This window comes from Vigna angularis, chromosome 1, assembly GCF_016808095.1.
Source record: "Vigna angularis cultivar LongXiaoDou No.4 chromosome 1, ASM1680809v1, whole genome shotgun sequence".
Classification (NCBI taxonomy): Eukaryota; Viridiplantae; Streptophyta; class Magnoliopsida; order Fabales; family Fabaceae; genus Vigna; species Vigna angularis.
The window spans coordinates 20587088-20600343 of NC_068970.1; the positions used below are offsets into that span (position 1 = coordinate 20587088).

Here is a 13256-nt window from a genome sequence, read left to right on the forward strand (position 1 = left end):
TAGGGAGGAATTATAACCCAAATAACCTCATTGGTTATGGTTGATTAGCCAACCGCGTGCCACATGGCTTAACTAATTCAAACACAACTTTTTCTCTTGTTTATGTTTCCAATTTTTTTCTTCTCTTTTCCCTATTTTTATTTAATAATGATACTTTAACCATATTTTTTTTACAATTTATATGTTATCATGTTTATTATTATTATTATTATTATTATTATTATTATTATTATTATTATTATTGACAATTTATATGTTATCATGTTTATTATTATTATTGATTATAAAATAATTTTATTATTATTGATTGTAAAATAATTTATTAACATATAATAGAATAAGTATATAGATTATGTTAAAATATTGATAAGAAAATATTATTATCCTATTTTTATTGTACTTTTAGGTCATAATTTTCAGAAATAGTACCATAAGATACTTTTACATCCATTTAATACATGATACAAAGATAAAATAGTCTACAAAATATAAAGTTTTATATTTTTTTAAAAAAGAAAAAGAGTGAAAAGTAATATGAAATAAATGTTATGGATTTAAGTGTGTCAAAAGAACAATTTTTTCATAACTTTTTTATATTATATTTAGTATAAGAAAAATGATTCTTTTACGCTTCTAAATAACTTTTTACTCTTTTTTTTTTTAAAATACAAAATTTTATGTTTTTAGACCATTTTATATTTATATTATATGTAAATGAACGTAAAAGTTTCTCGTATATAACATCAACCACCGAGTATCTCAGACTACTTCACAGTTAGTGGGAACATATCCGACCAACGATCCCTTCTCCATTCTGTGTTTCCTATATAAACAAGTTTCGACTCAACTCAAATCACTTCACCACCCTTTTACTCTTCAGAAAATTTCTCACTACCGAGGAAGCCAAAGTGAGCTTAAATTTAGAATATTATAACTAAATTAATATTAATTACTGTTATCATGGTGGAGCAGGGTGGCAGCGAAGATCAGACCACGACGTTCAACAAATATGCCTTTGCTTGTGCTATAGTTGCTTCAATGGTTTCCATCATCTCTGGTTACGGTAATTTTGCATTCTCTCTCAACTTTTTTATTCTTTTTCTCTGCGATATTTCCCCCTTTTTTTAGTTTCCTTACTGCAAATTGAAGATGTATATATAAATGAAAGGAAAAGATAGAAAAAAAAAAGATGAATATAAAGAGAAGTTAGGTGTAAAATACATGTATAGTTTAAACTCTGTTTCATTGTTTCAGATACTGGTGTGATGAGTGGAGCAATGATATTCATCAAGGACGATATTGGAATCAGCGATACCCAGCAAGAGGTTCTTGCAGGAATCTTGAATCTATGCGCGTTGGCAGGATCATTAGCTGCAGGAAGAACCTCTGATTACATCGGTCGTCGATACACGATTTTGTTAGCCTCCGTTCTGTTCATGCTGGGTGCAATTCTGATGGGGTATGGCCCCAACTATGCAATATTAATGGTTGGAAGGTGCGTTGGTGGTGTGGGTGTGGGTTTTGCTCTTATGATAGGACCGGTTTACTCGGCAGAGATTTCCTCTGCATCATCCAGGGGTTTTCTAACCTCTTTGCCGGAGCTTTGTATCGGCATTGGCATCTTACTTGGCTACGTATCGAACTTCTTCTTGGGAAAATTGACCTTGAAGCTTGGATGGAGGTTGATGCTTGGTGTTGCTGCGCTTCCTTCACTTGCATTGGCTTTGGTTATTCTGGCAATGCCAGAGTCGCCAAGGTGGTTAGTGATGCAGGGTCGTTTGGAAGGTGCGAAGAAGGTGCTATTGAAAGTTTCAAACACCACACAAGAGGCGGAACTTCGGTTCAGCGAAATAAAAGTGGCTGTAGGGTTTGATGAGACGTGTGGCAAGGTCCCTGAGAAGTCACAGGGTGAAGGCGTTTGGAAAGAGTTGCTTGTGAGGCCCACACCGGAAGTTCGTTGGATGCTGATTGCAGCAGTAGGGATTCATTTTTTCGAGCATGCAACTGGGATTGAAGCTGTGATGTTGTATAGTCCGAGAATCTTCAAGAAAGCTGGTGTGAGAAGTAAGGATAAGCTCTTGCTTGCGACTGTTGGAATCGGCCTGACTAAGATAATTTTCTTGTTGATGGCTTTGTTTTTGCTTGACAAAGTTGGTAGAAGGCGGCTCTTGCAAATAAGCACTGGGGGGATGATTTGTGGGCTGACACTTTTGGGTTTTAGTTTGACCATGGTTGATGAATCCAGTAAAAAGGTATTGTGGGCATTGAGTCTTAGCATTGCGGCCACATATGCTTATGTTGCTTTCTTTAACATTGGGCTTGGGCCTGTGACTTGGGTCTACAGCACGGAGATATTTCCTTTGAAGTTGAGGGCGCAAGGGGCTAGTATAGGAGTTGCCGTGAATAGAACCATGAATGCTGTGGTTTCCATGAGCTTTCTTTCAGTCTCCAAAGCATTCACCATTGGTGGCAGCTTCTTCATGTTCGCTGGTGTATCTGTACTCGCTTGGTTCTTCTTTTACTTTTTTCTTCCTGAAACCAAAGGCGTGCCTTTGGAAGACATGGAAATGGTTTTTAGCAAAAAATCCTGCCCTAAAAATGTAGTAACAAAACCTGATCCCAGATAGAAACTATTGTGTTGTGGCAAGAGTTATAATATTCTTGAAGCCCAAAGGTGGGACAGTGTACCATTTTGAAGTAAATGTTGTTAAATTCAACAGACAGGGTTCTATATTTAAATCTCTTTTTAGCTTATTATTTTCTATCATCTTTAACAGTATAAAAAATACTTACAAAACCTAAGTGCCTAAATAGTTAAAATAAAAATTCTGCCACTCTGGCTCAAGTGGAATTAGCCATATTCAAATTTCAGGCAAAGTAGGGTTAAGTGAAATTCAAATTAAACCTCATCATTAGGTTTTAAGACAATAAATAGTGAGATGAATAACTTAACAATTCGGAATTGGTTAGGTCTTGCTTACTTAATAAGATTAATGGGACTTTGTATTGTTTTGCATGAGATAAAGAGTATATAAATTGATGAAGATGAAACTTGAAAGGCGATGATAGAATGAAACGATTTTTTAGATCATATTTTAGGCATTTTCTAAATAAGAAAATTTAATTTCATTCAATGTAATAAAGCTCAAACATGATCAAACTGAACAAGTCGAAATGATAAAATAAATTTCTATACAAAAATATAATATAAAATAAATGACCTACTATAAATTATAATAAAATTCCTAAAACAAAAAGTAATCTCAAATTAAAAGCATTGAATCAAGCTGCCTAATTAAGAACTGGTTTAATATCCAATTTTTAATTAAAAAAAAACAACTTAAAATCCAGGAGAAAAAAAAAAGTTCCAAAGCTTACGTATTTGATACAGTTTATGCTATCTGATTAAATTTTATTTGTCTCATCTTAAATGGGCTACATATTTCAAATATAAAATTCTAAATTTAATTGGAAAACAGTATCAACTATTTAAAATAGTTTTCTCCTTAGAAAAAACCGATCTGTTGAGTCTAAAATTAGTAAAGGAACGATATATTAAATTTATTTGAAATAGTTTTTTATTTTATATTTAAAAAAAATATATATTTATAAAATATAAAAATCAAGATAAATAAAGGTGGATGTAGAAAAGTTATTTGCTCAATTATTATTAATTTCTAACAATACATAACATGTACTTGTATTTGCTTTTTTTTTTCATAACACTTTATCATTTATATAAATTTTCAATTTTACGATTCTAATTTCTCAAAGTTTTAATTTTAATTATTATACTGATATTAAATATTGAATTGGTGTATTTAGTGAGGAAAAGTTTGTGTAGACTACATTAGACGAAAGAGGACTCGACTAAATTTGTAGTTTTAGCATTTAACTAATCGTTTTAAGCCCTAATTTAAATGTAAACTAATTTGAACTTTAAGCACGATGAAGCACTTGGCAAAGTGGAAATGGTTAATGGATAAGTGTGACGAAAACGGTGTCGTCTATGTGTCGGTTGCACGCGGTATCGATGTCGGTGGCTTAAGTCTAATCAACGGTCATCATTGATCCATCTAAAACAAAGGTCAATTTATCTTAACGAAACACATATTATTGCGGTATCCCACTCTCCAAACATACCACGATTTCAGAATTCTTTTCACTAACTAAAATAGTAATAATCACTGTTCAGTGTTCTTCTTCAGTTTAGATCGGCTTCATTTCCCCTTTGGACAAATCTGAGTCTGAACGATGAAGCGAATGCAAAAGCACCCACCACAATGTTAGAAGAAAGAAGAAAAACGTAGAGCTAAATTCCATACCCAAACAAAACCCGACCAGTTTTTTTCAATTGAAATCCAAGAAATGAAGGATGAAGAGACACTCCCAATTGCGAAAAAGGAAACCCTAACTTCAGATTCAGGTTTATTCGGAAGAGGAAGTTACAAATTTTGGGCACTGGCGGCCATTTTGCTCCTCGCACTGTGGTCCATGTTCACCGGCACCGTCTCGCTCCGGTGGTCGGGCACGCTCAACACCTTCTCCCATGACCTCCACGTGCCGCTCCACGACCACCTCGACGTCCTCGTAGGTTTCCCTTTTGCTCTTTCCGCATCTGGGTTTAACGGCATGTGTGACCTAATAATGGGTAAATGTGAGTGCAGGAAATGGAGGAGAGAGAGAAGGTGGTGAGGCACATGTGGGACGTGTACACGAATAACCGTAGGACCAGGTTGCCTCGGTTCTGGCAAGAGGCCTTCGAGGCTGCGTACGAGGATTTGAGCAGTGACGTGGCGGAGGTTAGAGACGCTGCCATCGCCGAGATCGCTAACATGTCTCTAAGCTCCTTTGATATTCAATTGCCTCCTGTCACACATTCTACGGTTTTTACTTCTCCTCCTTCCTATTAAAATTATTGAACTCGATTTATCTGTGCCACTGCTTTTTATTATTATTATTATTATTATTATTATTATTATTATTATTATTATTATTAAGTATTATATAACGAGTGATCTTATGAAGTAAAGATTGGTTTGAATTCCGATCAAAAGTCGTGTCAGATATAACTTTTCAGGCAGTTGTGGTTAAAACCCTATACACTAATGGTGCATTTATTGTTTCCTCTTTGAACCGTGTAAACATGTTTTACATTATCATTCACTTTCCTTAATTTTGTTGACTTTTATTTTAACTATTTTAATAACATAATTTCTTATTAGCAGTAAAAGCTTTTTTATACTAACAATGATGCTTATTGTCCACGTATCTTTTATCCTTATTAATTGAAATGAATCCTTTTGAGGAGGAACTTTTCTTCAAGTAGATGGTTTACAACGTGGCCCCCTGTCAGGGGAAGAAAGTTTTGTTTTGTTCATTTTGTTGGCTTGATTACATGTTTTGTTGCTTGTCTTGCAACAGTTCTTTGATCTCTGCTTTGATTCCATTTCGACTCTCTTGGTTGTGTTCAAATGTGCAAATTGAATTGCCTCTCGTGGCACTGCTGTTTTTTAACCAAGTCTGAGAATTTTAGCTTAGAGCTTAATTCCACCCCTCGGAAACTAACATATACGGTGAGGACTGTCCACGTTTTGTATACTTATTTACACTATATCTTAGTCGATGTGAAACTAAATAACCTTTCCAACATAGCAAATTAGGCAGCTCAAAGTAGCCACAAGGCAGGGGTGACCACAATTAAGGGGACTTTCCAATCACTGAGATATTGCTACGTAGGGAACATTTACTGCTACTGAAAAATTATCTGTTAATGGGGGATTTAATTCCCATCAACTTGAAAAGCTGGTGCATAGCATTGTTGAAATAGGAACTGGGCGTCCACAATAATTAAAGGAGACAGATACGTAGGCCTCCCCTTTCTGCCCTGTCCCGGTGCTCCTTGCCTTGCTTACTCGTGCAAGAATTGAATCCCATTCCGCGCATTAGTAAGAGACAAAATTGGACAGTATATGGATTGTTGAATTATTTGATACAATTAAGATAATGTGGAACTGGTGTGGTCAGGAGGAAGGACTGCTTGGAAAAGAAAATAAAATGAAAAGGAAAAGTATCTTGATAATTGTTGAGATTGAATTTCTTATTTAGTCTAGTTGTTATTGAATTTCTATTATTACTGGTTGAAAGAGATCCTTGGTGCGACCATTAGAGTTGCTGCCATGTGACTAGGAGGTCAAGGTTCTGAGTCGAGGAATTAATCTCTTGAAAATGCCAAGTAAGTCTGCCTGCGATATACTCTTAGTGGTGGGAGCCTTTAGCACTGTATTCTGTAGCCTCTTTTTCATATAATTATTAGTTAATTTAGGTAGATTGTTTGAGTATCGTGACTGGTGGTGACTCTCAAGGATGTAAGCGTTTACAGAAAACAGACAGCTGTCTGCAATTGTAATTTGTGATTTAGGTTAGCCGGCATAACATTGATATTTTAGTCTAAATTAAGTGTCCCTCCTTGTCTGAATATGTTGAGGACATTCAACATTAGAGTATTATTTCACATTTTTCTTCCACATAAAAGGGTAAGTTAATGGGTGAGTTTTACGAGTGAACTTGTTTGTATGAACAATGTGGGGATCATATATGATCAGAAGTGTTGGTAAGGCTTATAAATAAGACATAAATTCACTTGTGAGTTTTGATGTTGTTGGTAAGTTGGTTTGATGTTTTTCTCTTTGTTTACATTTTTTGGGTATTAAGGACGGGTAAATTAGCTTGTTTATGTTTATACTGAATTTTTTAAGGGAATGTTGAAAACAACATAAATTTATATTTTATACTTCTTTAACAAAATCAAGAAAGCAGGAAAAGAATGTAAAAGTTCATCAAGAAATGCCCCAACACCCTTGTCTTAACAGGTTTCTTTGACTTCTTAGAAGCTGGGGCGTGACAGAAATTGTATCTATTAATGCTTCAATCTAGATGTTTTTCGAATGCATGTCTCACTGCATTTATGTACCATTTCAGAAAGCACAGGAAGTTGATAAGAACCGCGAGCAATTGGAGAAAGGTAAAGGTGTAACCTCCAAACGTGCATAGATATTGGAATGTGAAGCAACCAAAGGGCCGTGTTACCTGAAGCTTATCTTGTGGTTCCCAGGCGGAGTCATACTCCGGTTTTCATGCATCCGTAACACGGAAAATTATGTACTTTATTTGGTTGTGATTCTTTCAAATTTTGCAGTCAACTTCATAATGTTCACTGTACTAGTAAATTGGAACGTGATAAATCAGATTAAAAGTATATTTCTGGTTTGATTTCATTTATATACTTGGTTTCTAATTTGAAAAAAATTGTACTAGGTTTCAAAAAATGAAGAAAACAAATACTCATTTCAATTTATGGTTATCCATGTGCAGTACTTCTGACCCATACTTGACACTCAGGGTTCCAAAATAGAAATAGATCAAAAATTATTTCCAAGTTCTTGCTTAGGAAATAATCATTTCAAATTGATTAAAAGATTCTGATGGTCTTCGTATAGAAATCTCAATTTGTTTTTTTTTTGTTCTAAGTTGTTTTAATTGGATTTTCAATTTAAAAAATGTGACGCAATTTAATCTTTTCTGTTAAACGATGTTAATGCAATTTGATTAATTTGATTCTTTCTATTAGATGACATTAATTCAATGTCATGTGTCAATGGTTTTTTATTTTTTTTAATTTTTAATTTTATTTTAATTCTTTTAGAAAAGAAAACTTTGTTACATATTGAATGAGATTCTGACCTGGCACAGATAGTATGACATTATGAAAAAATGTCAAGTATGGGAAAATGTCAGTGGAAAATCTTAGTATTTTTATTTGAATTTTGTCTTATTTTAATTCTAACTTTTTAAAATTAAAACAATTTTCTTTTTTTCTAAATTAAGATCAAATTTAACTTTTTTATATATGATAATTTTATTAAAATTGATGTTTTCACTAAATGTTTTCGATTATATTAAATTTATATTTTACATTAAACTTTATTTATATTTTGTTTTACATATTTAAATATTAATAAATTCTATGCAAATATTAGGGTTAGTTTAACTATTTATATAAATAAAGTTCGATGTAAAATATAAATTTAAATATTATTTAAATAGATTTAATATTGTTAAAATTTTATATTTAAATTTATGATATTGTTATTTTAAACAAATTCTAATATTTTTGAATAAAATTATTAATATATAATAAAATTCACTATAAAATATGAATTTAATATTATAAAAATATTTAATAAAAATATCAATTTTAATAATAATATACATTTATATAAAAGTTAAATTTAGTCTTAAAAATGATATAATTATTTTAATTTAAAAAGAATTAGGACGAGATTAAAACAAAATACAAATAAAAGGACTAAATTGAAATTTTTCATATGACATTTACTATGTGACCGTTTGATGGTAAATCTCCTAGCCATAGTCAAACACTTTCAAGAGAGTGGAAGCTATGTATGAAGATGATATCAACTTTAGCTTGTGGGTCACCTTTGGAGCCATCATAGAGCATGAATTGAAGAAGAATGTAGAACATCTAGGTCAATGTATTCGACCATGTAGTGTGGGTTTGTTTAAAGCTTCTATTAAGGTCTAAGTAGCGTATGATTTTTCCTAAGTTAGACATCTAAACCAAGTGAAAAGTGTGTGCCATGTGTCATGCTTTTTAAAAGTGGCCACATGACACCTAGGAATGAAGATGATTTCTTTTTGGTAGTGACCATATGTCTGTGTGTTTTTTCAAGGATTTAGTCTTAATTGATTCTCTATTGTATCAACTCGATGTGAGTTTTTCTTTCACATAGTCAACAAACACTCATTTTTCAATTTAACTAGAGTGTTTTCACGTCTAAGTATTAAGGAAAGGGATTAATTTCACGTAAATTTTACTAATTTCATGAACAAATTTCATCCAAACATTTAATGAATTTGATCTCCCTTATACTTCAATTTCAATGAGAATCTCGTGTATAAAGTTTGTTATTTTTTCTTTTGGGTTTCTTTTAATGTAAATGGAAATGAAAATGAAAATGAAAGAACATTGGATGAAGTGCAATATAAAGATGGTAAAATTCAAGTGGTAGTAGGTGAGATGATAGAAGAAGTAGAAGAAGTTATTGTAAAGTAACAAGAACACTTAAATAAATTGCAAAAAGTAAATTACAAACGAAAGTAAAGGAACTTGTAATAATAAATCAACAAAAGTAGTGACCACAAAAATTAATAGGTTTAATTGCTTACTTTGTCCTTAGTTTCGTTACAATGTGTCAAGTTGGTCCTCCCTTTAAAAAAATTTACAATTTCCTATATACCTGGTATAATTTGCCTGAATCAAGTCTCTTTTGTGAAATATAAAGAAACAGAGTTAATTGTTTCTTGATGTGGCAAAAAAGTACGGTAACATTTGATTTAGGGTTTCGATTTGAGATTTTTTTGTTGCGTTTTGATTTGGGCTTGGGGATAACCATTTCTTCCTCTTCTTTCTAGATTCAAATTGGATTCCTGCTTTTGGGGTTTTTGCATTTTGCTCGTATTTGAGACGTGGGTTTTCTGAAATTTGGAATTTAGGGTTTTTGATTATGCGAGTTAGGGTTTTAATTGTTCTCTAATTTTGGGCATTTCTGTTTTGTTATCTGAGTTTTGTGAATTGGGATGTAGGACTTTCATTTCAAATAGTATTTTTGGGATTTCTGTCAATGCAAGATGAACAACACTGATTCAATGATGTACATACTTGACTTAGGGCATCACATATACCTCCCCTTTGTAATCACTTTACATTACATTTAAACATCTGTAAACCTTAAAAAATTAGTTTTGCCATGTTATCATACTTTTTTACCACATCACAAAACAGTTAACTCCGTTTGTGCATATTCAACTGAAAGAATTTGATTGAGACAAATTATACTATGTGTGAATGAAATTGAAACTTTTTTAAAAGGAAGGATCAACTTGACACATTGCAGTAAGGCTAGGGACAAAGTAAGCAATTAAACCAAATTAATATTGGATTAGTCATTTTTCCTATTCGCGACATTTTAAAATGTATATTTTGTTCCACAATTTGTCACAATTGTAAAATACAAAATAAACCCTATTTATATTTTCTGACATTCCTCATACACTTACAATATTTAAATTCAAATTTGAACAATATTTACATATAGTTGTCCTAAAACTAACCTTACCAGTTTCAAAGTTCATGTAGCTTGGAAATTTGATATTCGCTAAGTTTTCTAGAGTAATCGTTGCTTTGTCCATTTCTTCGATTTTCTTCTTGGTTTCGATCAATAGTTGCTCCATGACTTTCATTTTCTCTCGATCAACTTTTAAACAAGAGGTTAGTAACTAGCTTTTAACGAGTTACTTACCTATTTTATGACATTCATCTCATTAAGAAGCACTTGATTAATTGTGTCTTCACTCACCCCATCTTTGTAGAATATAATCATTTCTGGTTCACAACTAGTGAAGTTCGGAAAGCACACAATTTTTTGATAACTCCTGAAGACTTTATTATCCTTCACCAAAAGTGTCTCTATAAAATTGGGAACTAACAGCAGAATAAGAATCTGATTAGCTTTGAGACCTACATTCACTAAGGGTGCAAATCCCAGACTTGTGTATAAGCAAGAATATCTCAATGGTATTGACTACACTTTGATAACATTATTAGTGTTTGGGAGATAATATACTTGAAAATGTTTGGCAGCACCCCTAACAATGTTTACCTGAAAGAGTCGAAAAAGAAAACAGTTATACTTAGATAAAGATTACGACTCAAGCTAAATGTAAAAAGAGGTGTATAACTTAATATACCAAAGCAAAAACAAAATCAGCAAAAAAATAAAAAATTCCATCTAACCCTGTAAAATACAAAAAAAAAAATAAGAGACAGCAAAGCAGCATTACCTTCACAATATCACGATCATTCCATGGCCTTTTACTAGATCTAAGACATCCATCTTCTCCAAGACATGTACACGACCCACCTAAAAGTTCTGGCAACTGGCAGTGTACATATTTACAAACCACAAATTATTAGACAACAATTTGATTAAAAATTACATGTAGACCCAGGTTCAAGAACCTGCAAATGGTTTTCGCATCAAGAAACTTCTGTGTAGCAGGCCAGAGCATCTTCTTAAAGCCCAGACCGGCATTGCTGAGATACATTCGGTTTAATGTCTGCAATGAATATTGATGATTCTAATGCACACATGAAGATGAGGGGAAAATAAATTGCTTTGGGAAAGGGAAGGATGAAAACCTCACGATAGTAATTGTATATATTTTTATGGCAGCTAAAAGACTTGCAGCAATAGGAGAGAAATTTTTTATTGCCTATATTACAAACATCATCAAGTTAAAATTGAAAAATGTACAAAAAACGATGAAGATACTGAAATTGTGAAATACCTTATTAAGTACAACAAACTATAAGGAATAAAAACACCTTAACCATGTTTCATTGATGGGTCACATAATTTCAGAATAAACTTGAGTGATACAATACGAGTTACCAAGCTCTGTACGTCCAATATTGTTGTGGTTGATGAAATCCTTCTTTTGGCTGCAATGGAACATGCTGAAAACTTTTCTTATAGAGCCCTCTCAAACTCTTGGACATCGCATTTCAAATATATATCTATTGTGGTGATACACATCAACCTACTTGGATGAGCTTTCCCAAGCCTTTCAATGTAAACTGGTCTACCTTCCTTATTAACTCTGTGATACCCGTGAGGGTAATGCTGCAACACTTCTTCCAACTCTTCAAATTCAAAATTTAGTGATTCAATTGGCCAAACATTGGTGACTCAGATAGCTACAAATATAAAACCAAACTAGTTAATTCATGTAACTAAATCCGCCAATTTCAGAAAAAAAATTCAAATAGGTCCAAGCAAGGATTATTGAAAACTGGACTAGGAAAGAGGAATTGGTTTGCAGATGCAGCTTTGGATTCTTGTCAAATAATTAATTTGGACTGTACTAGTTACAATGCAAATCTCACAGCTGCAGGGTGTATGTAATATGTTGATTTTCAATGTTTACTCAAACTGATATTGCAAAGGCAGCAAATCAGATTTGCTTGCTACAGTCCAGTTCTGTCTTCGTGCTGGTCGTTTATCATTTTCCTTACTTCCTAAAACTCTACCAGTGATAGATGAGGTCTCTGAACTGACTACGCCTCCAAAAAAGCTCACAAGAACACAATTACCACAATATTAACAACAACTAACACTACCGTAGCACCAAATAAAAACTAGAAGGACTGCACCAGCACTGACCTTTGATCAAACAGTTTTGGTGCTCGAGTTTCAAGAATTTGAAAATAAGCAATGAACAGGTTATGGAACAGGAAGGTACTTAAAATGATCTTAAGATAGACTTTAGAGTGGATTACAAAAGCAATAAAAGACAACAAGTTGCAGCTGAAACGAAAATTAAACTCACTTTTCAGATTTCCCAAACTGTTTGAGAAAATGCTTCAAAGACAAATCAGTTTAGGAGTAGAAATTCTGGTTCTTGTATGTCAGATTTCAAAAAAATGGGTTGCACTGGTCCAATTAGCTTCTTACTTGTATTCCATAATCTTTTGAATGTATTGTTTATGTTATTGGAACCAGGATTTTGCTACAACCCTTACTCAAAGATCAATGCACATATCAGCTTTAGGAAAATCTGTTGCAGCAACTTGTGTTTACCAAAATTTGCATAAAGTGGATGAGTTGAGTAGTGAAAATGCACAAGACAGTATAAACTCAAGTTAATTTTGTATGAACATGTTTATTTTATGAAAACAAAGTTGTTTGAGCAACTTTTGAGTTCAGATTCACCTTAAGTGACATTTTGACTTATCCAAGTCCTTATGAATTCAAAACAAGAAACATTACTATCCAAATTTAGGCACAGAAATTCAAATGCACTTTTTACAATTAATTTGACTGTAAAAAAGCAATTTAAAATTGCTCGATTCAGCAGAATGATACAATAGATGGTTAGCAATGATTTGAGTGCTAAAACCAGAATTGAACATAGCAATCAGATTTAACAAATATAAAGGAGATTGGCCAACTGTTATACCAACAACTTTGAGTGCTTTTCTCAAGGTGCAACCAAGCTCTTGCTTTAGCAACTCCTAGCTTAATTGGACTGCACCTATTAAGTACTCAGACCAAAAGAACAGAACCACTTCTGTAGTGATGCTACTGGTTTGAAATTTTTTTTTGAAAACATAT

At 32.9% G+C, this 13256-nt stretch overlaps 1 protein-coding gene across 1 annotated transcript; it reads left to right on the top strand.

Moving 5' to 3' along the window:
- The first annotated feature begins 781 nt into the window (after positions 1 to 781).
- LOC108328789 (probable polyol transporter 3) lies at positions 782 to 7281 on the top strand. The gene is made up of 5 exons (XM_017562684.2): positions 782 to 1063; positions 1255 to 2624; positions 4291 to 4590; positions 4668 to 4886; positions 6982 to 7281. Exons 1-5 carry the CDS (start codon positions 961 to 963, stop codon positions 7051 to 7053), a joined length of 2064 nt encoding a protein of 687 aa, XP_017418173.1. The 5' UTR covers positions 782 to 960; the 3' UTR covers positions 7054 to 7281.
- Positions 7282 to 13256: the final 5975 nt, after the last annotated feature.